The sequence below is a fragment of the Monodon monoceros genome, unplaced genomic scaffold (genome assembly GCF_005190385.1).
Source record: "Monodon monoceros isolate NGI ecotype Baffin Bay Population unplaced genomic scaffold, NGI_Narwhal_1 Super_Scaffold_3, whole genome shotgun sequence".
Classification (NCBI taxonomy): Eukaryota; Metazoa; Chordata; class Mammalia; order Artiodactyla; family Monodontidae; genus Monodon; species Monodon monoceros.
In genome coordinates, this window is record NW_021703780.1 from 63,049,580 (window position 1) to 63,077,566 (window position 27,987).

At 43.5% G+C, this 27,987-nt stretch overlaps 2 protein-coding genes across 8 annotated transcripts in view; both read right to left on the reverse strand.

Annotated features, from left to right (window-relative positions):
- The window catches only part of MAP4 (microtubule associated protein 4), a 167,884-nt gene that overhangs the window by 21,422 nt on the left and 118,475 nt on the right, over nt 1-27,987 (reverse strand). For 3 of the 7 annotated variants that reach the window (XM_029244327.1, XM_029244326.1, XM_029244324.1), the window contains exons 7-8: nt 26,710-27,741; nt 25,882-26,004 (exon numbers count right to left, since the gene is read on the reverse strand). In XM_029244327.1, the coding sequence (XP_029100160.1) occupies nt 25,882-26,004; nt 26,710-27,741 (1,155 nt within the window). Of the gene's footprint in view, nt 1-20,110; nt 24,257-25,881; nt 26,005-26,709; nt 27,742-27,987 lie in introns of those variants that run through there. The other 4 variants (XM_029244323.1, XM_029244320.1, XM_029244322.1 and 1 more) reach the window with 3 other exon arrangements.
- Nucleotides 8,748-10,506, reverse strand: LOC114908072. Its single transcript, XM_029244334.1, has one exon. The coding sequence runs from the start codon at nt 10,386-10,388 to the stop codon at nt 8,802-8,804; it is 1,587 nt and encodes a 528-aa protein (XP_029100167.1). The 5' UTR covers nt 10,389-10,506; the 3' UTR covers nt 8,748-8,801.

Below are 27,987 nucleotides of genomic sequence, written 5' to 3' on the forward strand. Positions count from 1 at the left end.
TCTGTGTACCCTTTACCCAGTCTCCCCCAATGACACCCTGCATACACCGGGAAACTGATATTGGTACAATCTAGAGAGCTTATCTGACTTTTCCAGTTTTACATGCATTCATTTGTGTGTGTGTGTGTGTGTGTGTGTGTGTGTGTGTGCGCGCGCGCGCGTGCACGTGCATGCAGGTATGCGGGTATGTAAGCAGTTCTATGCCGTTTTATCACATGTGTAGCTTTATGTAACCACTACTAAGAATCAAAACATATTAACTGTTCCATCACCACAGAGCTCCCTCATGTTACCCTTTTTTTTTTTAGAGCCACCCCACTCCCTCTGCCTTTCCAATCCCTTAAGCTCTGGCAGCTATTAATCTGCTTGCCATCTCTAAAATATTATTTCAAGAATATTATGTAAGTAGAATCACACAGTGTCCTACTTTTTGTAGCTGGCCTCTTTCACCCAGCAACACGCTTCTGAGGTGCATCCGTGTTGTACATGAGAAGTCCATGGTGTGGCTGTACCACAGGTTAACCGTTCACATACTGTAGGAAATTTTGGTTGTTTCTGGCTGTTTGCTATTATAAGTAAAGCTGCTACGAATATTTATTACAGGATTTTGAATAAAATAGGTTCATTGTTACTAAATGGAAATGCAATTAATTGTTTCTTACATGTTGATAGTGTATCCTGTGACACTGATAAACTCACTAATTAGTTCTAGGGGTTGTGAGGGTAGATTCCTTGGAATTTTCTACATAAACAATCATATCATCTACAAACACAGCCAGATTTTTTTCTTCCTTTCCAATCTATATGCCTTGTATTTCCTTCTCGTGCTTTACTGTGCTAACCAGAACCTCCAGTACTATGTTAAATAAGAGGGATGACAGCAAGTATCCTTGCCTTGTTCCCAACTTTAGGGTGAAAACATGTAGTCTTTCACTATTAACTGTGATGTCAGCTGTAGGTTTTTTGTAGATGCTCCTTCTCAAGTTGAGGAAGTTCTCCCTCTATTCTTTGATGAGAGTTTATCACAAATGGGTGTTGGATTTTGTTGAATTTTATGTGTTTATGATTTTTCTTCTTTAGACTTTTGATATGGATTACACTGATTGGTTTTTGATTATTGAACCAGCCTTGCATACCTGGAATAAATTCCACTTGGCTGTTGTGTATAATCATCTTAATATACTGCTGGGTGTGATTTGTTAGTACTTTGTTAAAAATTTTTGCATCTAAGTTCATGGGAGACATCAGTCTGTAATTTGTGTGGTACTGTCTTTGCCTGATTTTGGTTATCAGGATAATACAGACATCATATAATGAATTAGGAAGTGCTCCTTCCTCTTATATTTTCTGGCAAAGAATGTGTAAAATTGGTGTCAATTATTCTTTAAATGTATGGTAAAATTCTCCACTGAAACCATCAGAAGCTTTTTAATTAAAAATTCAATTTCCTGGGCATATACCCAGATGAAACTATAATTTGAAAAGATACATGCACCCCTATGTTCATAGCAGCACTATTTACAATAGCCAAGACATGGAAACAACCTATATGTCCATCAACAGATGAATGGATAAAGAAGATGTGGTGTGTATATATACAACAGAATATTACTCAGCCATAAAAAAGAATGAAATAATGCCATTTGCAGCAACATGAATGGACCTAGAGATAATCATACTACGTGAAGTCAGTCATAAAGAGAACGACAAATATCATATGACATCACTTATACGTGAAATCTAAAATATGACCCAAATGAACATATCTACAAAATATAAACAGACTCACAAACACAGAGAACAGACTTCTGATGGCTAAAGGGGAGGGAAGGATTGGGAATTCGGGATTAGCAGATGCAAACTCATATATCTGGGATGAATAAACAAGGCCCTACTGTATAGCACAGGGAACTATATTCAATACCCTATGATAAACCATAATGGAAAAGAATATTTAAAAAGAATATATGTATATATGTATAATGGAATCACTGCTGTACAGCAGAAATTAAAACAACATTGTAAATCAACTATACTTCAATAAAATAAAAAATTTCAGTTTCTTTAATGGCTCTTCAGGTTACCATCGTGGTTGAGTTATGGTAATTTGTGGGTTTTAAGGAACTGGTATATTTCTTCGAAGTTATTGAATTTGTGAGGATAAAGGTGCTCCTAGTATTCCCCTATTATGCTTCTAATGTCTGTAGTGATATCCCCTGTTCCTGTTATTGGTTGGTTGTGTCTCTTTTTGTTAAAAGTTTATCAGTTGTGTTGGTTTTCTTTAAGAACCAGCTTTTGGTTTAATAAACTTTCTTTTCCGTTTTATTGTTTATAATTTCACTGATCTCTGCTTGTTTTGGATTTATTTCATTCTTTTTTTTAGTTTCAGAGTGTTGATCTGAGACCTTTTCTCTTTTCTAATGTAAGTACTTACTGCCACAAATTCCCCTCTCAGTACTGCTATAGCTGCATTCAACAAATTTTGACATGTTCCTTTTTCTTTTTCTTTTTCTTTGGCTGCGCCACAAGGCTTGTGGGATCATCCCCCAAACAGGGATGCAACCCCCGCCCCGGCAGTGAAATCGCCGAGTCCTAACCACTCTACCACCAGGGAACTCCTGATATGTTCATTTTCATTCAGTTCATTGTATTTTTAAAATGTCCTCTGAAAACTTCCTCTCTGACCCATGGATTATTTAGAAGTATACTGTTTAATTTCTTAGTGACTGAAAATTTTCCTGTGGTCTTTCTATTAGTGGTTTCTCATTTGTTCCATTATGGTCAGACAATATATTCTGCATGATTTCAATCGTTTAAATGTATTGAAGTTTGTTTTATGACCCAGGATCCATCTTGGTGCATGTTCCACAGGCACTTGAAAAGAATCTACAAACAATAAATGCCGGAGAGGGTGTGGAGAAGAGGGAACCCTCTTGCACTGTTGGTGGGAATGTAAATTGATACAGCCACTATGGAGAACAGTATGGACGTTCATTAAAAAACTAAAAATAGAATTACCGTATGACCCAGCAAGCCTACTACGGGGCATACACCCTGAAAAAACCATAATTCAAAAAGACACAGGGGGTTTCCCTGGTGGCGCAGTGGTTGAGAGTCCGCCTGCCGATGCAGGGGACACGGGTTCGTGCCCTGGTCCCGGAAGATCCCACATGCCGCGGAGCGGCTGGGCCCGTGAGCCATGGCCGCTGAGCCTGCGCGTCCAGAGCCTGTGCTCCGCAACAGGAGAGGCCACAACAGTGAGAGGCCCGCGTACCGCAAAAAAAAAAAAAAAAAAAAGACACATGGGGCTTCCCTGGTGGCGCAGTGGTTAAGAATCCACCTGCCAATGCAGGGGACACAGGTTCGAGCCCTGGTCCGGGAAGATCCCACATGCCGCGGAGCAACTAAGCCCGTGTGTCACAACTACTGAGCCTGCGCCCTAGAGCCCGCGTGCCACAACTACTGAAGCCTACGTGCCTAGAGCCAGTGCTCTACAACAAAAGAAGCCCACACACCACAACGAAGAGTACCCCCTGCTCGCCACAACTAGAGAAAAGCCTGTGCACAGCAACAAAGACCCAACGCAGCCAAAAAAAAAAAAAAAAAAAAAGACACATGTACCCAAATGTTCACTGCAGCTCTATTCACAACAGCCAGGACATGGAAGCATCCTAAATGTCCATTGACAGATGAATGGATAAAGAAGATGTGGTACATACATCACACACTGTGGTACATATATACCACATCCGTATATGGCTGGAATATTACTCAGCCATAAAAAGGAATGAAATTGGGTCATTTGTAGAGATGTGGATGGACATAGAGTCTGTCATACAGAGTGAAGTAAGTCAGAAAGAGAAAAACAAATATTGTATATTAACGAATATATGTGGTATCTAGAAAAATGGTACAGATGAACGTATTTGCTGGGCAGGAACAGAGAACGGCAGGGTGGGATGAACTGGGAGATTAGGATGGACATATATACACTACCATGTGTAAAATAGATAGCTAGTGGGAACCTGCTGTATAGCACAGGGAGCTCAGCTTGGTGCTCTGTGATGACCTGGATGGGTAGGAAGGGTGGGGCGGCGGGGGGGGGGGGGGTGGGGGGTGGGGGGGAGGTCCAAAAGGGAGGGGATATATGTATACATATAGCTGATTCACTTTGTTGTACAGCAGAAACTAACACAACATTGTAAAGCAATTATACTCTAATAAAAAAAAAAGAATATTCTGCTGTTGTTAGATGGAATTTCTATAAATGTCAAGTGGATGCTGTTGTTTGATGTTACTGTTAAATTCTTCTTTACCTTTACTAATATTCTGTCCAGTAGTTCTATCAATTGCTTAGAGTGGGATATAGAAGCCCCCAACTACAACTGTGGATTTGTCTATTTCTCCTTTCAGCTCTACCAGTTTTTGTTCATTGTATTTTGTGTGTGTGTGTGTGTGTGTGTGTGTGTGTGTGTGTGTGTGTGCGCGCGCTGCATTGCGTCTTCGTTGCGGTGTGCGGGCTTCTCATTGCAGTGGCTTCTCTTGTTGTGGAGCATGGGCTCTAGGGTGCACGGGCTTCAGTAGTTGCAGCAGGCGGGCTCAGCAGTTGTGGCTCACAGACTCTAGAGCGCAGGCTCAGTACTTGTGGCGCACGGGCTTAGTTGCTCCACGGCATGTGGGATCTTCCAGGACCAGGGCTCGAACCCATGTCCCCTGAATTGGCAGGCAGATTCTTAACCACTGCGTCACCAGGGAAGCCCATAACTTCTATTTCTTTGCTGAGATTTTCTAGTTCCATTTGTTTCAAGAGAATTCATAACTTCTTCTGGAAATAATTTTATGATGGATTTTAAAATCCTTTTTGTATATTAGCAGGTAATCACTATTTAAATTTAGTGTGCAGGTAGTTTCAATAACAATTTAGTTCCCAGGGCCCTTGTAGTGCAATACAGGCCTGCTGTGTTTTTCTGGTTCCATGAGGCTGTCACTCAATCCCTGCTGGTATTGCCTGCAAGGGCTCAAGGCACTTCCCTGGGACAGATGGTTTCACTGGGTGGGGGATGAGTGATGCTGGACCCACGGAATGCAGACTTTCTCCTGGCCTGATTTCTGGCTGCCTGATGCTGGTGGACTTCCTGTTTTGAAGCCACTGGGAGCAGGAAGCACCTAACTGGCCTGATGATGGAGGAAAGAGTGTAGCAGGAAACCTACCTACCTTTCCTTCTGCTACTGGGTAGAAGGCTGGTGCCGCTGGTCACCTAGTGGGGACTGGGGATGAGCTTCCCTGCCACTGTGGGTGGATCGGGCCTGCAACTGCTGCCAGGTGTGAAGTGCACAACAGGTAGGCCCTGATGACCTCTGCTGACACTGCACCTGCAAGAAGATTGAGTCCACCACCACTGCTGGATATGGGGAGGGAAATAGGGCTTCCCCTATTTGGTCTTTGGTCAAAAGAGAGCAGGTTTTTCTTTCTTTCTTTTTGCCTTTTCTTCTTCTTTTATCTATGCTTGTTGGTGATTCCAGGTTGTAGACACCCTCCAGTGCCCAGACAAGGACACATGGAAGATTAAAAAGAAAAGCCAAGGGAACTCACTGCACTGTCCTTCCTCAAGTCCTGAGCCCTACCCAGCCTGCCCTCTCCCTTCTACCTTTCAGATTCCTTTTCTGATTATCTGGCGCATTCTTTCCAGAGTATTTAGCTGTATTTAGAAGAGATGAACAGGAAAAAGTGAATCAATGTCACCTTCTCTTGGAAGGAGATTTTCTAATGTATAGCATTTTGTACTTTTTGATGCTTGAAACCATATGCATCTCTAGTTGAAAATGGAATTTTTTTAGTTTTAAAAATATGAAGAAAGAAAACCACTCCCACCATGCAAGGTATTGGTAACGCCTCTGTTCTAGAGCAAGCTGAAAGAATATCTCACCAAATGTCTGACTTGTTGCCACTGGCATCAGACCACCATGAACATTTTTCAATAAGCACAGGATTTTTCAGCAAACAACGTGAACACTTCATGAAGTCTCACTGCTTATGATATAAACATGCAACATCTCAACCTGCACAAGTTAAATGTCACCCAGTGAAAAATGCATGACCGCCACATAAGCAGAAACCATAGTCTTCCTCCCAGATAGTGCTTCTCACCATGAGCCTCCTCCTTTGCTTCCGGGGTATATACCAGCCAACTGCTAGAGACCACCACCCAAATGTCCCTACATTTCCACAGAAGAATGTTCACAAAGAACACAAAACTGCTCCCTTCTGTTGCATCTTTCCAATATTTGTACTACTACTTGCTGGAAAACCCAGGCTCAAAATCACAGCATCATTTTCAACTGCCCCCCCGCCCCCCCTCACCTTCCACACCCAGTTTTCAAGTCCAGTTGATTTCGCTTCTGGTATACTTCCCCTATCATGTCCTCAGTAGTTCACCTTTTACTACTACATGTATCCAACTGTCATCATGGGATTTTTTTGCCTTCAATCCTCTGTCTTCCAGTTTATCTTTTCTACTGAGAACAGGTGAATCCTCTCAAAGCCAAATTTGGGCCACTTTATTTATTGTCATAGGCAGTCAGGACAGTTTTTTGAACATGGGAGTAAGGTTTAAACAACTCAGGGAACAACTAAGCTTGGGTTCCAAACAACTTTCTAGATTTGTTATCCCATTATTTCTTGCCACAGATGTACAGATGGCTTTGGCATATTTGCTCAACCCACATCCTTCTCCAGAGGAGCCCCAGATGAAGTGGGTAGCTCAAAATGGCCAAGACTGGTGAAGAAGGCTTTGGTACTTGGCACACAGGTGACTGGACCAAGCTGAGACAATAAGATATACTTACTCATTCTTTCCCTAAAAGAAAGAAAATATGAAAACTATAGCCAAGCAACCTTGGGTTCCTAAGATATAAAGTAGGGCACAGAACCCAAAACCATGGCAACCAATGTCCTGTACAGACCAGAGACACAAAGGAAGCAAAAAGTAAGAGACGGCAGAGAACACCTTCCAGAAGGGAAGAGAATGGAACACGTGTTCAGGGCAAAGCAGAGGTCCTAAGTGAGACACACAATGGCTGTAGCTGGGCTACACTTCCTGCAATAGGATTCCCTGAGATTGTCAACAAATAGCTTTTTATAAATTTGAGTTTCTATGACTGTGTTTCTGTTCTTCGAAACTAAATAATAATTAAGAGAAGCCCCACAAATACTCATCATTGTTCTTTTACCTAATGTGAGCTGTCTGAGCTTCATACCTTTGCCTGGAAGGCTTTCCCTCCACTTTGTTAGGCTTCCAAGGCCACCTCCTCCCAAAAGTTTTCATGATTCACAATCCTCTCATACAACCCCCACCCCCCGACCCCTGCCACCCCAACTAGATCACAAGTCGTTCGAGGATAAGGACAATATCCAGGGCCTAGGTAGTGGCATATGATAGGTATGGTGAACAATGAATCCTTATATAGCTTTATCTACATAGAGTTTAGCAGTCAGCATTCAAACATTTATTAGGTGAACAGATCAGTGAGGTTTGTCAGTCATCTGACATTTTTTTCCTACCAACGTGAACTTCTCTCAGTGTGAACTAGGACAAACTTGTTCTGAAATAAACAAAAATCTTCACTCATTACCACCTAGAAGGTATACGGCACTGAACTGGGCACCTGGGGATCAAGCAAAAGAAGATGAGACAATCCTATCCAGGAGGCCCTTACAGTTCTGCTACAGTTAGAAGGAAGCGACAGCATAGGACACCTGAGTCTTATCATCTTGGAGTCATAAGAAATCATGGAGGAAATATGACACTTTCTTGCCCACCTCTATTTAAAAAAAAACAACACACCACACACCTGCCAGTCTTCAAGGGTCCTTTCCACTTACCCTTCCCCCTAGAAAATACCACTTCTAATATTAAGAAAAAATGAGTAAAACATTTTTGTAAAAATGTACTGAGAGGTATAAATACTAGAGGAAATGGTTCCTAGGAAAAGAGAGTATTTTTATAACAAACAAAACACATATTGTAAATCTCCATTAACTAGCTTGTGAATCACGGTCCTTTGTGCACAAACTGGACTCAGAGGAAAACAAGCTTTTGTAAGACCACCAACAATAAGACCCGTGGAGAGCTGGGGGTGGGGAAGAGAAGAAAGGGCCAGGAAGAAAGACAAAGCGGCAGCCACAAAGACCGCAACATTTAGCTGTTTATTAACCACAAGTCTCTCCACTGTCCACTTTCCCTTTCTTCCCCTTCTCCCCACAAATCCTCCTAACACACATACACAGAGAGAAAACTAGAAGCAAGACCGGGTCAAACATGAAGAACAGGAAAAGAATATTAAATAGCCAGCTTTAAAAGGCTCTTTTTCAGCTTGAACAAAAGCAAAACGTTCTCAAAAGCAAAACGGAAAACAGAGCTTGCATCCAGACTGCGCTACTTAATGAGAGGAGGTTAGTGCTGATAAAGCCATTGTGAATCCACAGTGACAGATTTTCAAGCAAGGAAATCAATCAGTTGTGATTGGATGATTTAGGGCTCTGGAATCATCTGGTTCAAAGCAACAGGGAGCTGAGGGGTGGGAGGATGGGGGAGGGGCGGGCAGGGTGACTTGAGGTCAAGTAAGGGGCTCTATGTCTTACGCCCACCCCTCTCTGACGGGATTCGGCCCACGCCCTCAGTCCACACCATCTGTCACACCAACAGACGTGCAGGCTGACCCAGCTAGAGTCACTTTGTGCACCCTCTCGCATCACTCTCCCCAACCTTCCGATGCAAGGGAATTCAGCTTTCCCTGGGCAGTCATAGACTCCAAGCAGGAACGAGCCGCCTAACGCTCCTGCCGGTAATCTGCCACTTTGGTTCCTTCCTTGCTGTCTGCTTGTTCCCCATGGAGGCAAAATTTAGAAACATACCATCACGTGGGGTCTCTTCACACAGGTACGATGGAGTGCTCTGGGTTGTGGTGACCTCAATTTCCTTCTTCCCTGCCAGAACTGTCTGTCCTGGCCGTTTCTCACCTCCCCGGCAGACTTGGAAGCATGAATCCGCTCTAGTTTCACTAGTATCTTCTTGTCCTTTTTCCTTGCTGCTTACTTCAGGAATCTGCTCCAGCTTACCATGGAGATAGAACCCAGCAGTGCCCAGTTCCCTCTTCCCAGAGCTGCTGCTGCTGCTGTTGTTGAAGTGGGTCAGTTCTTCTCTCCTCTTGGCCACTGGTTCCTCGCAGTTGAAAGGAGGTATCTCTTTAGTAGACAGAATGGGCAGTTCTCCAGGGTTCAATTTGTGGCTGGCTGTCTGTTCCTCAGCCACCGTCATGGAGCGCCTAATGGCAGGAGCCCCCAGTTTTTTGGGTGTGGGACTCAGCATTGGGCTGAGTAGTAGCAGGCCAGAAGAAAGCTCTTCTTGGGCGGGAAGTTCAGGATACTTATCTGCAAGGTTGACAGCTGGGGGGACTGAGAGATGAGAGCACTCAGACAGGGCCCGGCGCATTGCCTTTTTCTGCTGGGGGGCTTGGTCAAGCAAAGCCCCCTCCTCGGTAGAACTCAATTTCTCCAACTCCTTATCATGGTCTTTGATATGAGAGCTGGCATTCACATAGTCCGGGGTGAACTCGACCCTAGTGATTGGTGGAATGGCAGTGGGTGAGTGCGCAACAGTGGGGTCTGGGTGGGCTACAGCCACCGCTAGGGAGGACTCATATTCGAGCTGCCCAGAGCTATCACTCACCACCCCAATCACCCGGCAGCCAGCAGGGATGCCATTCTCCTTTCCTGGAGTTCCTTCCCTTGAGTGCTGAGGGTCTTGAGCCACTGACACGGGATGAAAGTTGGGGTTCCAAACACTGGTTTCCTGCTCCTTAACATACTGGGTGGGCATGTCAGCAGCCCCAGGGAAATCCAGATCTGGCTGGCTCTCTGTCTCCGGCACATTCTTCCCTGCCACCGTCCCCGGAACTATAGTGGCTTTGTTTTTGTCTGGCCCCTCTCTGGGTCCCAGATGTAACTCGGCCGTCTTCTGGTGCACTGAGTTCCCCTCCAAGGGATGGCAGCTGTCTGCAATCACATACCTGCTCGCAAGGTGACCCGAGGTGGCTTGATACTCCTTGTCCTGCGCTTCAATGCCGAGCTCTTTGTCTAGCTTCCCCTCAAAGAAGCAGAGCTTATTCTGCTCCAGGAAGCTGGCATTCTTCACAAGCCCGTCTTTCAGCTGCCCGTCCATGCTGACATTCAGCCCGATCTCATTCAGCTTGCCCTCTGTCCTCTGCCACTCAAACCCAGCTTGGCTCATTTCTTTTGTGGAATCCACCCAGCACTGTGCAGGCTGGCCCTGACAGAGCTGGCCAGGAGTGGCAGTGCGTGAGGCTGGCTGCCTGTGTGAGAGCGACATCGCCTCTTCCACGGCTCTCCCCGCCGCTCCTGGAGCTCTAACACCACCTATGATCACAGAGCTGGCAGTGACATCACACCAGCATTCATGACTAAACCTGTCTTTCGCCCAACACTCCTCTCTCCTCAAGCAGTTGGATGATAAATGTATTTACTAGTGTGAAAGGAACGAAGGAAGAAGGAAGGAATGAATGAAAAAGAGAAAGCAAGGAACCTGCTCCTTTCTGCACAATCGAATGCCACTGTTAAACTGAAAATGTAATTTCCTGTTAACTGGCACTCTGTTTAGATCTGCAATTTAAACACGGGATGGTGCTAATCTGGGTACTGAGGATAGTAATGATGCTGGCTTTCACCAGTATAGACACGTGTGTACCCACACACTCACTTATGTGACACTATGCCCACACTTCCACTGTCTCCTACTCAAAAAACTGTTTTAAAAATAAGACTCATTTGCCAATCCTAAGCCATAACCCTTAAAGAACAAAGACCCCAAAAAATTGCTCAAAATTTCACTTAAAACAAAGAACCTTAATGTAATATCAAAATTGGAGGCATTCATTTCTCAGAGGAAGAGCAGTTGTCATAACAACTTATCAAATTAACTTGAAAACTGACTTGAGTGAGTCCCCAAAGCCCAGTGAGAGCTCCATCTTGTAGCTCTGCATTGTGCAAGAGTCTATCTAATAAGTGGTTCATTTAAAGGTTTCAGTGATCAGCACTTTGGGGACATGTATCCAAGTTGTAAGACACTTGTGTGACAATACATCCTCGCACTTTTACTCCTGCCCCAATCCCCCTTAGTTTCTTGGACAAGATGTGTCTCTCCCTCCTGCACCAGCCCTGCCTGCTCTTTCCAGCCTGCTGATGACTTAGTTGCCACAGGAACACACTGCAGCAGTTCATCTTCCTCCGACCTCTAGGACTTAGGGACCTTGGCTATCTGTGGCTTGGGGTTTTAGCCGCCCACCAGAGCCCACTGCCCCCATTTAACTCAGCATAGTCCTTTGCTGCCCTGAGCTTTGAGTTTACAAACTGTACTTTCAGGATTGAGGTACCCACGAGAGAAAATTCTTGAAAAAAAAGTTACACTGAAAGGATAGGAAAAACTCTGCCTTGAACAAAGCTGATTTTTATTGCCTAGCCTGTAAGTCACTAATTGAAGTAACATAGGATATTGTGAAATAGTCTATCAAGAATACAAGAGAAGGGCTTCCCGGGTAGCGCAGTGGTTGAGAGTCCGCCTGCCGATGCAGGGGACACGGGTTCGTGCCCCGGTCCGGGAAGATCCCGCATGCCACGGAGCGGCTGGGCCCGTGAGCCATGGCCGCTGGGCCTGCGCGTCCGGAGCCTGTGCTCCGCAACAGGAGAGGCCACAACAGTGAGAGGCCCACATCCCGCAAAAAAAAAAAAAAAAAAAAAAAAAAGAATACAAGAGATGGACTTCCCTGGTGTCACAGTGGTTAAGAATCCGCCTGCCAATGCAGGGGACACAGGTTCGAGCCCTGGTCCAGGAAGATCCCACATGCCGTGGAGCAACTAAGCCCATGCACCACAGTTACTGAGCCCGTGAGCCACAACTACTGAAGCCCACGTGCCTAGAGCCCGTGCTCCGCAACAAGAGAAGCCACTAGAATGAGAAGCCCGCGCACCTTGCCTCAACTAGAGAAAGTCCGCGTGCAGCAATGAAGACCCAATGCAGCCAAAAAAAAGTGAAGGGATTACCAAGGCCCAGCCCAAGAAACCTTCCTTAACTGGAGCCTCTGTCCCCATTACTCAACTTCTCTACTTGCTATTCATACCCTGCACATAATTTTCTCAACTCCCAACTAGAGCGCAAGAACCAACCGTAATATGTTTCCTGCGTTAGCATCAGTACCTAACACAGAGCTATGTTCATGGTCAGGAGTGGCACTGTTGCAATGCTGGAAAAAATGTGAACTTAACCTCTGTCCTGAACATTAACTGAACTCATATATACCTCTCCTTCCCCTTGACCTTAAGTAGCTTAGCAGCAATACATGCGAAAGCACAATGAAGGTTCATTAGCAAGAAACTAGGGTCACCTTACTCTTCAGCAAAGCTCTCACCAAGGAAGAGCAAGGAAGGATGTATAATAAAATGAAAAATGAAGGTGGTGCCAGGAGGGTGATGATTCTAATTAGTAATGGGAAAAAATAAGAGATGAGTCTTGGGTATATAAAGGCTTGGTGATAAAACATGGTCAAATTCTGGCTTTCAAAGAATGAGGAAGGTGTGTCTTTGTTCCTTAGCAATTGTCTGCTACTATTTTCCATTCTCAAGTGGACTTACATTTATGTTGGTGTCCTGTTACAGTGCTCAGCACTGTGAGCATCCCTTCACTGCTGCTTCTGAGTGGGCAAGCAGGTCCTCCTGCTTCACTAAGAAAACATGGAGATCCAGAGGCTTTTACAGAGGGGAGGGGACAGAGTGGTTTATAGTCTGATTACACTATTGCTTTGCAACACGTACCAAGGAAGAGATCACACGGAACAAGAATTAATGTGTTTATTTCTCCCCAATGAGGTGACTGCTACCTGGATGGCAAACAATGAGAAAAATTTAGTACAGAATAATTAGTAAAACCTGAGGATGACCCTGTCAGTGCCCTAGTCCAATTCAGAATTACAAACACAATCTCACTCAGGAATGCACATTCACCCACGGGAGAGAGGTGCATCAAGGAACTCAACCCCCCCACCCCACCCCCCTCACTGTGATATTTTATCAAGTTGGCAGATGAGGAACTTACATGAAGTCTTAGAAAGTTGAGCGTGCCCAGGTAAAAAGAAATGTACTTAAGAACCTGAAGACTTACTAGACTCAGTTGCCACTAGAATTCCTTGCCTCTGGGTTCTGCTTCTACTCATTCAGAACTCACAGAAATGTCACCTCCTCTGTAAAGTCTCCTAGACCCCCAACTCCTAAACTGAATCCTTAATGTTTACACAGAACTATACTTGTTCTACTTCTTCTTAGGATTTGGAAACTACACCATAATCTTCTCTGTATGTGCCTTTCCTGGAAGCTTCTAGAAGGCAGGAATAAGACCTGTCCACCTCTGCTATGCAGGTGCCCAGCACAGTGCTTGATACAGTGCTTAAGTAGGCTCTCAAAAAAGTTCTGCTCAAGGAGGAATGGACGGATTCCTTTCACGGACTTCTATCATTTGACCTCATCTCTCCCATCGTTAAACTCATGTAGACAGGTGCTGATTTGGAATGTCCTTTGGTCTGAAGGTTTTTAAGTTCCATTCCGTCTGAGTCTGAGGAAAGTGCATGGACTCCCATGTGTCTGGTCAGAAGGCGACCTCTCTTTTATCAGACTGTATAACAATTTGTCAAGCTTCCAAGGGCTCTGGCACAGCTTGCAGGTCTCTGATCTCAGCAGATGCACTGGCAGATGTTTCTGTTTTTGCCTTGTGCCTTGAGCTAGTACTCAACCTGTTCAGGGCCTTGGTTTTGATACGCTCCACAACTGGTTTCTCTGCATTCTTTCAGTTACCAAGGCAACAAAGCTACTTTCCAGATTGACCAAATGTTCCCCGTTACTGTCTCCAGGAAACAATTTCTAATAAATTATCATTACAATGAAAGTCGATAAGTTTACTGATTACAATGATGGATGACACTCTACTAATAAAAGCTGAAGACTGTGAAGCTGCAATCTAGTTTCTTACCTGGAAGAAAATGATGTTTGTTTATATATAAATATACATGTATGCAAAAACATTTCAAAACCATATTCTACTAAATCTTAGAAAAATTTCTTAGTACATGTTTAACTCAAGAAAATCGTGATTCTTCCTGATTAACTTTCAAAAGTTGGGAGGCAGACAGAATGAAAAAACTGAAGCTAGTAATCTGACTTATGTGACCCTTGATAAAGGTAATTCATTTACCAGGACCCACAAAATGGAGGCCGCCCCAGTGGCTTGGCCCACAAATCTAAATCTAAGTCAGCCTGCACTTCACTGTCAAGGAAAGCACCTCACTGTCAAGGAAACCTAAAACACACCAAACAGTCCTTCGACTCAGCTTCACCTAGCTCACCTTGCCCTAGAAAATTGGACCTGTTAGCCTTATAAGGAAACCCCAGACCTCCTAGCCAGTCATGCCCTATTTCCCCCAGTTGCCGCTTATAACGCTCTATAAAACTCGCTCTTGCCCAGAATCCCTCGGTAAGAGCGGTCCACTGTTGTCCGCTGTACTCCCCTAATCCATGGATTGTTCTCCCTTAAGTAAAGGACATCACATTCATTACTAAATTGCATTATTTTTGTCATTTAACAGGCAAAAGCATTGAAATGCTTACAGATGAAAAGTCCCCCAAGAAGTACAACTTGGAAATTCCAGGTCTTTTGAATACTGAGCCTAGCATAGCCTCCCTGAAAAAGATAAGAGATTCATGCAAGGAAACTAGGTAAAACCCAACTCCCTCCACCAATTACCTCCAGGGTAAAGTTTAAGATCCTCTGCTCATGGAGGTACACACGACTCTCAGGACCCTTGAAGAGCTTAACTTCTTTTCTCCCCAGTCTTGTCTCAGAATGTTTCTCCCTGCTGCCCACATGATGTATATACCAGTCACACCCAAATGTTTGCTAGTCCTCAAATATTCCATGCACTTGCACTTCACTATGCCTCTATGCAGTCTATCCCCTAGAATGCCTTACCCTGCTTATCAGCTCTTCAAACTTCCAGACCCATCAAATGTCACCTCCTCCAGTAAGCTTTCTTTTGCTCTCCTAAGAGGACTTACTTTCTGCTCTGTATTCCCATGGCATATAGCTCATCTTTCTATTATAGAACTTCTCTCACTAGAGTAAAATTATCTGTTTATGTGTTTATCTCCCCACTTTGGAATCCTTGAGGAGTAAAAGCTGTGGCTTCTTGATCTACCCTTAGAATGTGGGAATAATGTTACCTGGTGTTTGCTGAATGAATGAATGAACTAAATACTAAAAAATCCAAATCATGTTGAGTGTTCACTATCTGCACAGCAACAGAAAACGTTTATATGACAATCAGCTTTTTCCCTAAACTTATACAAATTACATCGTTGCTGAACAGTTTAAAAACTAGCAATTTCAATCTGCTCACAGCTGAGATGACCTACTCAATGTCACAGGTAAAAATACGCATGGACGTCCCCTTTACTGTCCACTTCATATTTTAAAGGAGTAAAAATTTCTGCAACACCAAAAGTAAGAAGCAAGTTGCATTTGCTTTCTTATTCTTCCAGTGCTGTCAGCCAGAGGGTAAAAGTGAGGGAGCGTGAGGGGAAGAAATTCCTTTTAAAGTAGAACAACCAATATTTGCTGGACTTGTTTCACAGAACATTTAGATGCTCTGGCTCAAATAAGGTGAACAGTAGCACAGAACTTTTTGAGGGTTAAGAGTTTAAGAGAGTGCTGAGCGTATAGTAAGTTTCAATAAACAATAACTGTTTTTAGTTACTGAACATATAGACTCTCCCAATAAATTTCATTAATATACAGCTAGTAAGAAGAAAACAAGCCAGAGAATGAGAGGGTAAGTGGGAAGAAAGCAATTAGGAAACTTCACAAATGGCACTACATTTAAGATGTGGCGCAGTGGGTAAGAATCCGCCTACCAATGCAGGGGACACGGGTTTGAGCCCTGGTCCGGGAAGATCCCACATGCTGTGGAACAACTAAGCCCAAGCACCATAACTACGGAGCCTGCGCTCTAGAGCCCACGCGCCTAGAGCCCGAGCTCCACAAGAAGAGAAGCCACCGCAATGAGAAGCCCACGCACCGCAACTAAGAGTAGCCCCTGCTCACCCCAACTAGAAAAAGCCCGTGCGTAGCAACGAAGACCCAACGCAGCCAAAAATAAATAAATAAAATTTTTAAAAAAAGATATTACCAAATGGGCACTTCTCCAGTTGTAAGACTGTAGTGAGCTCTAAGATTACAAATGATTTTTTCATCTGCTGAGCATATTTTATTTATGTACAAGGGCCTTGAAACTGTTAGGATTTGAGGTTTATAAATTACTCCAAGTTTCACACCAAAAGAATTTCCCACCATAAACTGATATTCCCAGCTGTTGGAAGACTGTTGATGGGCTCAAGAAAACTGAAGAAGAAGAAATGAAGCCAGATAAAGGGAGAAATGGCTCTCACTGTGGCAAAGGGAAGGGCCTATTTATGGAGACCCATGATAACTGTCCCTCTCACAGAACAACATGCCAAGTACACTGCCACTCACAGCTCTCCTTGGCTTCCTTCCAGGGGAGCGACTACTGTGGAGCCATCGCATATACCAGAGTCCAGTAAGGATCGCCCTTTCAACCTTGCTCTTCCCTGCACAAAATACACGGTCCCAAAAGAAGTCCTTTTCGGACAAGTTGAGCTCAGATTTCCTGAAGTATCTCAATGTTCCTTACTTAGAACAATATGCATAATATGTGAAGAAACCTTCTGCTAAAGTTTCCCTAAACTTTAGACACGAAAAAAATAACAGGAGAGGAATCATTAAGCTGAAAGAGGCTTTAGCAGTATATTCACTTTCCCTACTTCCAAAGAAGATAAGCGTAGCAAAAGGTAACTCAATTATAATTTTAAAACTGTCATTAGACATCATATACAGTAAAGCTCTAAGCTGGGTGGTAGAGAGAACACAGGAATAAATCAAACACAGTCTCTGCCTAGAGAATAAAATGCTAGACAGACTTAAAAGACCTAGATTCTAATCCTAAATTAGCCTCTGATTAGTTTATGTCCTCACAATGTGTCTCCATTTTCCAACTAGAAAAGTGCTTAGTTATAGAGCTTGGATATTAAAATTTTTTAAATATAATTATTAATCATCGAAAACGTCTGGAAGGTTCCTCTGAGGCAAGAATGAGGAAAGCATGGGCCTTAGAGTCAGAAAGACTTGGGTTTAAATTCTATTTCTGCCACTTCACTATCAGTGTGACTTTAACATGGAGAGCCTCCATTTCCTCACGTGTAAAATGGAGAGAATGCTTCAAAGTACTGTTGTGTGTGTGTGTGTGTGTGTGTGTGTGTGTGTGTGTACACGACTATCCACCTACCTATCTACAGACAACTAGACGCTTAGTATTCACTCGATAGGTGGCAGATGCTATTATTTTTATGGACACCACTAATAATATCTTTACTGTCCGAACACTGAAAACCATGGGTAACACCATCCGACCACAGGAGGGTTAACATGAATGATTCGAAGTGAGGAACAAAAATAAAATTTACCAAGGCCAGGTCTATTACCAGGCATGCATGAAACATCAGAACCCATATGAACCCATAAGGGGTTACCCTGCCTAGTTCCCTATCACAAATCCAGGCACTCCCCATTCCACTCAGTCCCCTGCCTCAGAGCCCAGGCTTGCCTAAAGCTCTGCATCTGCACATTCGCCTGCTTTCTGAACATCTCTGAATAAGCATTATTAGAAACATACAAGATCTTGGGAATTCCCTGGCAGTCCAGTGGTTAGGACTCCACACTTTCACTGCCGAGGGCGGGGGTTCAATCCCTAGTCAGGCAACTAAGACCCCACAAGCCGTGAGGCCAAAGAAAAGAGAAGAAATATACAAGATCTGCACAAAGAAAGCACCAGCGAGGGACTAAGACACGTAAACCTGAACATGTGATGTTACTGAATATGGCATGTATTACATGTTGGACAGAAAAACTCAACATATGCAACAACTCTCCCTAGGGTAATCTATATTTAACGTGATTTCAAGAACAAGACTGACTGGATTTTTCCCCCACAAACCTATGAGCCAATTGTCAAGTTTATATAAAATAATAAACAAGCAAGAATAGTCAAGAAGACTCTGAAAAATAGGGTGACATGTGGGGCTAGACCTATTAGATATTAAAATATATTATTAAGCCACATTGTGTTACTTAGAGCATGACAAAGGTGGCATTTCAGAGGGAGACAATATACAAATATAGTGAGACAACCAAGTAATCATATCGCATATTTCATAAACAAAATACACACACACACACACACACACACAGAAACAAATAAGCAAATTCTAGACTGATCAAAGATTAAAAATGTGAAAAATTTAAAACATTTTTATAAACTCAGAGCAGGGATGGCTTTTATAAACTGGATAATAAAGGAAGTCATTTAAGAAGTAAAACACAAAATACATTTATACCAAGTAATAATTTTTTACCTATTAGATTGGCACACCTCAACAAAAAAGAAAAACCACACTAGTAGGAGAAAGTACAGGGAAATAGGTACTGGTCTATGCTCAGGGTGGGAGTATAGTTCTGGTGCATCTCTGTGCCCCTATGAGGAACAATTTGGCAACACCTATCAAAAAGATAAACATATATTCTTCAAATCAGAGGTTCTAACCCAGAGCCCCTTTTTATTATACAGATGTATTTGTATAAGTATGTATGTACGTAAGTATGACATTCTGTATATACAAGATTAGTTTACGCACCTTGCTTCTAATAGGAAAAAAAAAAGGAAAACACCTGAACATCCATCAATAAAGAAGTGGTAAAATACATTAGGGTATCTCCATACAGTGAAATACTATACAGCTATTTAAAAAGACTGAGGCCCCTTTCTTTGTACTGATTTGTAAAAAGCTCTAAAATAACTAGGTTTACAAATCAAGGTACACATCAGTATGCATGATATGTCTCACTTTTATAAAATCAGGAAATATATATATCATTGATTCTCTATGCGTAAATTGTCTGAAAGGACGTGTAAGACATTGTTAACACTGGTTGCTGGAGAGGGAAATGTGGATGGGGGTTAACAGAGGGAGGCAGACTTACATTTTACTGCATATCCCGTTCTACCATGTGAATGTATTAACCTATTCAAAAGTTAATTTTTGAAAATTATAATTTTACCTACCAAAATAAAAAAAGTATAGATTGTTCTTAGGGAAGGGGTGTGATAGAATTTAGAGAAGATATTTTGTCCAACATACATCACTCCCTCCTCAGCCACTCTACAAGGCTACTCCTAACACATGTCGCTGAGGGTGGCCTGGTCAAGGTAGGAGCCCAAAAGTTCTACAGCACCTGGCTTGCCTCCTCAAGAATCAGAATAAATCCTCTTCCTACATTTTTCAGTAATACTGAGCTAAAAGAGATGCCTAAGTTTCAGAAAACTTACATGTTATCCTTTAATTACCACTGAAACCAAAGAACTGGTCTAGAACCTGAAACTAATGAACTGGAGAGAGGGCTGGGAATCTTAATGAAAGCTGGAAAGCACTTTACATACAACATCATTTTCTGCCTTGGCAACAGGGTAGCTAATGGAAGATAAAAACGGAAAAGATCAGAATGTCTTATGCAAATAATAGCTTCTAGCATTCTCTACTCACACGACACACGTTCCTTACCGGGTACATATTCATGCATAGCACAAGCTTTACCCAAAACAAGTCCATACCATGCAGAACACCATCTCATGATGAAGCCTCTCCAAAAGCCTAACTGGCTACACCAAGGCCAACCAGTGTTTTTTCATTTCTGGAGTTAGTAGCTGCATCATGCAAGCTGGGAAACAGTGATTAAGTAATAGCATCATTTGCAGGCTGTGAACAACCTCAAAGGCCATGATTAGATGTATACTTTTCAGGGGAAAAAAAAACCCTTAACATTTCTAAATCTTAAAGGAATCATCATCTTCTCAGTCTCCTCTCAATTACTTCACTGATTAGAGGCAAAAAGGGCAAAATTATGAGGAATCCTATATGGGCAAGTTTTACAGACTTGCCCATGGATATGGACTATGTTTCATGGACATAGGCTATGTCCAAACTCTAACCCCTGTGAAACTGTGGGCCAATGGCTGTAAGCAACAAACTGCTAAAAGATAGAGCTGCATCACTGAGAGATCATTTCCCACTTCTAGAAACACAAATAAAGTCTGTGCTTACCAATCTGGGTGGAGGCTACCATAAGGGGTTCATTTTCACTCAATCCAAAAGCAATTTGGATATTTAGTCCCACCAGCACAAGTTACATATGTATACTGGAAAAAAAAAAAATCCCACACACACAGCTGGACATGAAATGTTTTCTTTCCTCTTGTGAATCCTTATACAAAATAATGATATGATTAAAATTCGGCTGTAAACTTTACACATAGGAGGCACACTTTTTTTTTTTTTTAATTTAAGAATATCGTGGATGGTGATAGGCTTTCTGCTAAACAATTTATTGTTTGAAATTCAACTTCCCCTGAAAGTCAAGGTTCAGTGCTGGGTAAAAAGGCATGCAACCAAGTCACCAGCCTCCCAAGCTGGACACAAGGCATGCCTTCGCTGCAGAAAACACATAATTAGCAGTTACAGGTCTACATGCCAACAAACCAATGGTTAACAAGAATGATTAGAGTCTGGATGGAACCAAAGCACAAGCTCTTTGCCTTTCTGATGCTGACCAAAAGCCACAAGCACACACATTTCCCCACGGCAGGTTCATACCACTGAACTTGAGTTGCTTGGATCGCTCTCGTTCCTGGACTGTAGATTTTGGTAAAAGTGGAGTGAGTCCTCGGGACTTGGTGGGTCTCATGTAGCCTTTCATGGGTTCTGCCGCTCTGCTTTTATCTTCCTTCTTCCCTTGTCCCAGTGCCTTCCGTTCAGATTTTTCTGTCATTTTCTCAGGTGCCTCCAAGATCTTGTCTTTGGGTTCTGGGAGTTGAAGAGCCTTGGAAGCAGTCACTACTAACTCATCTACCACACTTGAAGGAGTCACTTCAACTTTGCCATCTAAGACACCTGACTGGAGTTCTGGTGGTGCCAAGGAAACACATGCCATTTCTCTGCTTTCAGAATCCAGACTGATTTCTTCCAATTTATCCTTTTCACTTTCTGGTGGCAAAAGAGTCGTATCTACCTCCTTATTCAAACTATCTGGGCCCTGGGAATCTCTATTTTCAGCACGTTGGTCCTCACAGAAACTGGGCTTTTGTGCTTTGTCTCCCATTAGGTCAAGAATTGGAACTGGAGCAGAACCTTCCTCAGACTCTTTCTGTTTGTTTACTGGACATGTTGGAAAATTACTGCTATCTGCACATGCTTCTAGGACTCTGACCCCACCTGCCAGGCTTTGTTCTTCTATGAGCACGCCAGAAAGAAGGTGGCCCCCTGCTGGCTCTGTGGTTTTCTCTACTGAGTGCTTTGATGCACCACTGGGCACTGACTCAGATTCTCCTATCACATGCCCTCCGTCTATCCCTGCTTCGTTTTTCATGGGACCAGCAAGCTCACCTTTATTCTGAAGACAGCTAACTCCATGGTTATTAACTGTTTCTATGGCTGCTGTCAGAGTTAGGGCAACTCCTCCTGTGCTCGTAGAGGGCATAACAGCACAGGGAGCCTTGGGTCTTTCTTCATCTGGGACTCCAACTTTGCTGCAATTATCTACCTCTAATAATTTGGAAATCTGGGCTGGAGCTGTCTCTTGCCCGCTTTCTGCCAAGGTGTCTGGAAATGAATCACTTTCCTTTACTACTTGAAAAGTAGAAGGGGGCAGTTTTTCACAGGCTGCTGATTCCTGAGCCTCTAGGGGGACTGTCTTATTCATCAACCCTGGTGGTGTTCTAGGGCAGGTAAATGTAATATTTCTATTTTCATCCACATAGCCCATTCCTTCAATTCTGTGGTCCCCTATGGTTTCCATGGGAACATGTATTTTTGTTGCATCTATCTTATTCTCCAGAATGTGCTTCTCAGGGAAACTATTTTTAACCTTTTTGCTTTTTCCATCATTACTCCTTTTATTTGGTTTGTCAGCAACTGCAGTATGTCTCTTGGCCACATCTGTCTTATTCTCCTCAGACGGTACTGAAGGAACAAATCCTGCCCCCTGGATTTGGTCTTGGCAGCTCACATCTGTCACCTTGGTAGCTGGTTCAGTAACAGCAAAATCCTTGCCTGCGCTTGTTTTGTTCCTGCCAAGAGCCCCAAGCTTAGAAGAATTAACCTCAACATTTCTACCGTTTTGGTCAACTCCTTCCACTGTGGGTGTATCTGATATACGTGAGAACAAAGGGTCATGATTTATGGGGAAAGTAAGTTCTAATTCTCTGTTTTGATGGGGAGTACTACCAATATTCCCACGCTTCCCTACAAAAGGTGGGTTGAGGATTTCTTCCTTCCTCTCCATTCTAGCAGGCTGTGTGGAATAACTATTTTTAAACTTTTTGTTTTTGTCTTCACTGCCTCTTTTTGTAGGCTTTTCAGAAATCCAGGGAGCTGCCTCATGATCCATCCAAGGACATTTTTCCTCCTCGCTCTGGTTGCCGACACGCATGCCTATGGCTACAGCTCCTCCTTCTGTTCTAGCACCGGAAGTCTGAATCATGCCTGACCCATTTCCCAAAGGAATCAACACCTGCAAGGTGCCTGCCACCCTCAGGTCAGTCATCTCCTTAGGGTCCCGCATCACCACTGCCTCAGTGAGCTCAGCCACGGTCCCTGGTTGCTCTGAAGAACCCAGCCCCAGCTCCTCGCTTTTATCCATTCTTTCCATTTTAGGCGCTGGCTCACTTGGCACAAGAACAGCTCTGCTGTCCTTCTGGCTGTCCGCAAGCCACAGCAGCTCAGACCTTGCTCTCACCTTCCCAGAACTTGCTCTCATCTTCCCAGAACTTCCCTTTCCCTTCCTGCTTTTGCCATCACCTGCCATTCTCTTAAATGGTTCATTCCCTAGTCCAGGAACCTGAGCTAACACCGTGTCCTGTGGCTGCTCAGAAGCAAAGATGCTGTTCTCCTGTCTTTCCTTGGGAATACTTTCCTTTTTTAGTTCTTTAACCTCTTCAGCTCCCTCAGAAAACTCTTTCTGTTTGTCATTCTGCAATTTAGTCATTTTACTTTCATCACTCCCTTCTTTTAGACTACTTACTAATGGATTACCTGCTGTCAAAGTGGGTATGGAATTAGGCAGTTCTTTTGCTGCTTTGGGTTTTGAAACTCTACCCTCAGCCTCTTGGTCCAAGACAGGAGAGCAACCCTCTTTGGGTCTGATCTCCAAAGGAATTTCTACTTTGTGTGAAAAAACTTCTGTCAGGGGTCCTTTCAGATTGAGGGAGCCTACTGTCTGGATTTTATCCACAGGAGTCTCGAGGTAGGGTGCAGGTTGTGGTTTGCACTCATCTTGCTGCAGCAATTTCTTGTCTTGGCTCTGTGGTGCTGACTTGTTACCTCTCACCTCTGCCTCTACTCTCAGTTTGGGCTGAGAATTTACTGCAGTTTTCGGGGGTTCTTCCAAAGGACACAAAGGAATGCTGAGACCCTCGGAGACAAAGTTCTCAGCTACCAGTTTGGCTGCTCTGGAATCAATTTCACATCCCTTTTTCAAGTTTTCTCTGGATACCAGTCCATGTTCTGTGCCCACAGTGGTAGGCTGGCTGGGGGGAACACCTGACTTTTGTGGGTCAGTGGCAGAGGGATGACCTTTAGGCTCATCTGCATTGTCATCATCCCAAGGTCCCCCAGCCCGGGGCTGAGAGTATCTCTTTTGCTTTGGTTTCTTCTTTTTTTTCTTCATCATCATTGGTGTTCTTTCTATATCCCAGGACTCCCTGCCAAGATCCCTCTGGGGTTCAAGGAAGTCACCATGAATAGTTTTCCTCTGGTTCCCAGGCTCACCACAGGAAGACGAACCAGAAACCCAACCCAACTCAGACAAAGGGCAGGGGCCCAGCCCAGGATCAAGAGTCTTCTGTGGAGAAGAGCCTCCCAGCAGCTCAGGAGGGACCCTGGCAAGCCTGGGCCGGGCGGGCCAGGCGGACCTGCGATCACTGGGTCTGCACGCTTTTTTGGCTTGTGTGGGAAGGGTACCTGCAATACATGAAGTTGGCCAAAATTCCAAACAGAAAACCCCTTGTTATTGTTTCTTTAAGAAAGTGTCCATTTAGTGACTCATTTAAGTAGTCTATTTTCACCAACCCACATACTGATTCATTTAGGAAAACAGTTTTTTTCCAAAACATTTCTCACTCTTAACTGGGATTAGTAAATATTTAACAAAAATCAAAGATCATCATCTTGGGTAAAGACTTTTTTTTACAAAATGTATTTACAAAATATTCAAAACTTGATAAAAGAAATTCAAACAGTGATCTTCTAATCTGTATAATAAGCACCTACTGCCTATAAATCTCCTCTGATACTTATTTATATGTTATTATTTTTAATAGGTACATAATTCCCAGGATAGTAACAAGATGGTAAGCTCCTTTTTGGTGACATTGATTAACTGATTGAATGAAATATGTATGATTTTACAATTCTAAGAGTCTGTCACCAATATTATACTAATTACTTATCAGTATTATACCGATTACTTGTTAAACAGACCAGAAGGACAGAATTATACTACTTTTAAAAAAAAAAAGAAAGAGAAAAAGAAAAGATACTGAATTAGTATTTTGTCCAGAGAACAAGTCACATTATTTCAGAACCAGAGCCTCCTACTTTAAAACACAAATGTGCTAGATTTCAATGTTCTGTTGCTAAAGGTATTTCCCAAAAGACAGAGATATATACATAATGCCAAGTATAGGATAATGAGTTAAAACAATTAGGATGAGCACCCTTGGAAAAGTTTCAGGAAGTCAATTAGTCCAACCTCCTGCCTCTAAGTCAATGAATGCAGTATGGATCCAAGATCCTGGAAAGAGACCCGGTGAGAGCAGGTCTAGGACAACTCTTGGCAAGTTTGATGCAATAAATGACCTCACAGAATATTAAAATATTCAAATAGTGACTTTTGTCCTTATCTTTATCCCTCCAATGTCCTCCAAATCCTACCCTTTACTTAATACCTCAGGCCAATTATTGTTTTTCCTGAAAAATTGCTAGGCTTTAGCAACCCACAGCATTTATAACATTTAACTTGGCAATTAATCAGCAGCTATTTGGTGCCATCTCTAATACTATTTAATTCAATTATTATATAAATCTTTGGTTTCAGAGTTCATGCCTGGGAACTTCTCTCACCATCCAGGCTGGGAAAGGACCAGGACCCAGGCCTAAGTATCTGTGTGCCTTAGCATGGTGTATACACAATAAGGACTTGAGAAATCTTTAATGATATGTTGAGTCACTAAAACAACATTTTAAAAATCATACATTTATTTAGCTCCCACTTGGTGCCAGACAGTGTTCAAAGCAGTAGAGATTCCAAGTGTAGCAAATCTTGGTCCCTGCCCTGAAGTTCACGATCTCACCACAATCACAGAAAAGGAGGCAGAGAATCACTAAGTTGATAATCACGTGCACGTGCTTCTGGCTTACCATCAAAAATGTGTAAAGCTCACTGAAATCTGTTTAAGAAAGAGAGCTGACTTCGTAAACTGTCCTGCTGATCACCACCTTATAACCAGGAACAATGTCTTCCACCATCTCCCCATTTTTCCCAGTTTAAGCGTTTTCAAACAGGCCACTTTGTTTTCCTGACATACCTGAGGTCTCTGAAGGAAGTTCAGAAGGTTGACTACTGAACGGTTTCTTTTGCTCTAGTTCCTCTGACACAGAATCCTCATCTGTTGGCAAGTTGTGCTTTTGGCCCATGGCTGTGACTGCTTCTAAAGGTAAAAGTAAAAACCACACAGGTTTCAGAGAAGCACCATTTCAGCTACTTCTCCACCTTCCAGAAATTGGAAATGGACACAGTTTTTGAGGAATGAGGGACGCTCCTATGAGGGCAGGAGAGAAATGGAGTGGCAGTTGGAATGGGGAGGGAAGGGGGAGTTGGGAGGGTTGGGTTTTTTTTTAAAAAGAAGGGAAAAATAACAAATGTTTTTACGGTGGTGGGAATGATCCAATGTAAAGGGGGAAAAACATGGTGAGAGGCAAGAAAAGAGAATGGCCAGGGCAATGTGTGTAAGTAGACAAGAGAAGACGGGATCTAGTGCAAGACAAAGATGCTGCCCCTCATGACTAGGAGCAGGGACTGTTTGCTGATGGCAACAGCAGGGAAGGCAGAGTCTACGGATAAAGATACAAGTAGTTAGGTAGAGGAGCGAGTGGAAGTTTGTGAATGTTCTCTTTTATTGCTTCAATCATCTATAAGAAAAACAGGAAGATGAGCAGAGAACAAGGATGGAGAAGGTGTTGGCGGTTGGAGGAGGGCAAAGGTAAGAAAGAACTGTTTAGGGGAGCAGGAATGTGTTTAGACTGGCGAAGTACAGTGTGACTGTCTTTATTTTACCTGGCATGACGTTTGTCCCTTACCCTTCTGGAGACTACACCCTTGTAGACAAATACTGCAAGTAAGCGTAAGCCCATACCTGCTGATATCATGAGAGGAGGTACAGCTGACTGTCCTTCATCCTGGAGAGATTCTAACTGGGAATCCTCACTTGTTTCTTCCTGTGTCCGTGCAGTTTCCATGTCCTTAACAGGAACTGGTGCCACCTCTGCTTCTGAGGATGCTGCAACATCCTTGGCTGGAGCCACATTGTTGGCCAGGGTCACCTCCGTTTGTAGGGGTAGAGCCACATTCTTGCCCAGGACCATCTCTGTTTCTGGAGATGAAACCACGTCCTTGCCCAGGGCCACCTCTGTTTCTTGAGGTGGAGCCACGTCCTTGCTCAGGGCCATCTCTACTTCTGGGGGTGGAGCCATGTCCTTGACTGGGGTGACTTCTGTTTCTGGAGGTGCAACCATGTCCTTGACTAGGGCCACCTCTGTTTCTGGGGGTAGTACCATATCCCCAGTAAGGGCCACCTCTGTTTCTGAGGACAGGGCTACCTCCTTGGCTGAGGATATTTCTGTGGATGACACAACGTCCTCATCCAGTGGCACCTCTATTTCTGAAAGTGATGCTACACCCTTGGGTGGGGCCACCTCTCGGTCTGTAGGTGGTACCATGCCCTCAGCTGGGGCCAAATCCATTTTTACAGGTGGTGTCCTCTCTGTTTCTTTGAATAGTAGTATGTCCTTGGCTGGGGTTACCTCTGTTTCTGTGGGCAGTACCATGTCCTTGGCCAAAGACACATCTGTTTCTGTGGGCAATACATTGTCCTTAACTGGGGTTGCCTCTGTTTCTAGCGGTAGTACCACGTCCTTGACTAAGGCCATATCTGATTCGATGGATGATTCCATGTCCTTGGCCAGGGCCACATCTGGTTCGGTAGGTGGTTCCGTGTCTTTATCCAATGCCACCTCTGTTTCTGTGGCTGGTGCCACATCCTTGGCCAGGACCATCTCTGATTCTCGAGATGGTGCCATGTTAGCAGCCTTCAGTCCCATCACCATTTCCATTGCTTTTGTTGGTGCTCTCTCTTCTGCTGATGCCATTTCTACCTCCTTAGCAGGCTCTAAGGGAAATAAATTGGACATTTAGGATCCATCATTGTCTGCTCATAGCTCTTCATTCAAAACTAACTTTCTTAGGGCACAAGAGTATCTGGCTTTTGTGACCATAACATCCTAAACATAACTAAAAAGCTGTCCACTTAATGCATTTGTGCCTACTCTTCGACAGTCCTAATACTTAGAAGAATAGAATACTGGCAGAACAAACAGTGGAGGGGGAAAGGCAAAGGAGAGAAAAAAACACAGGT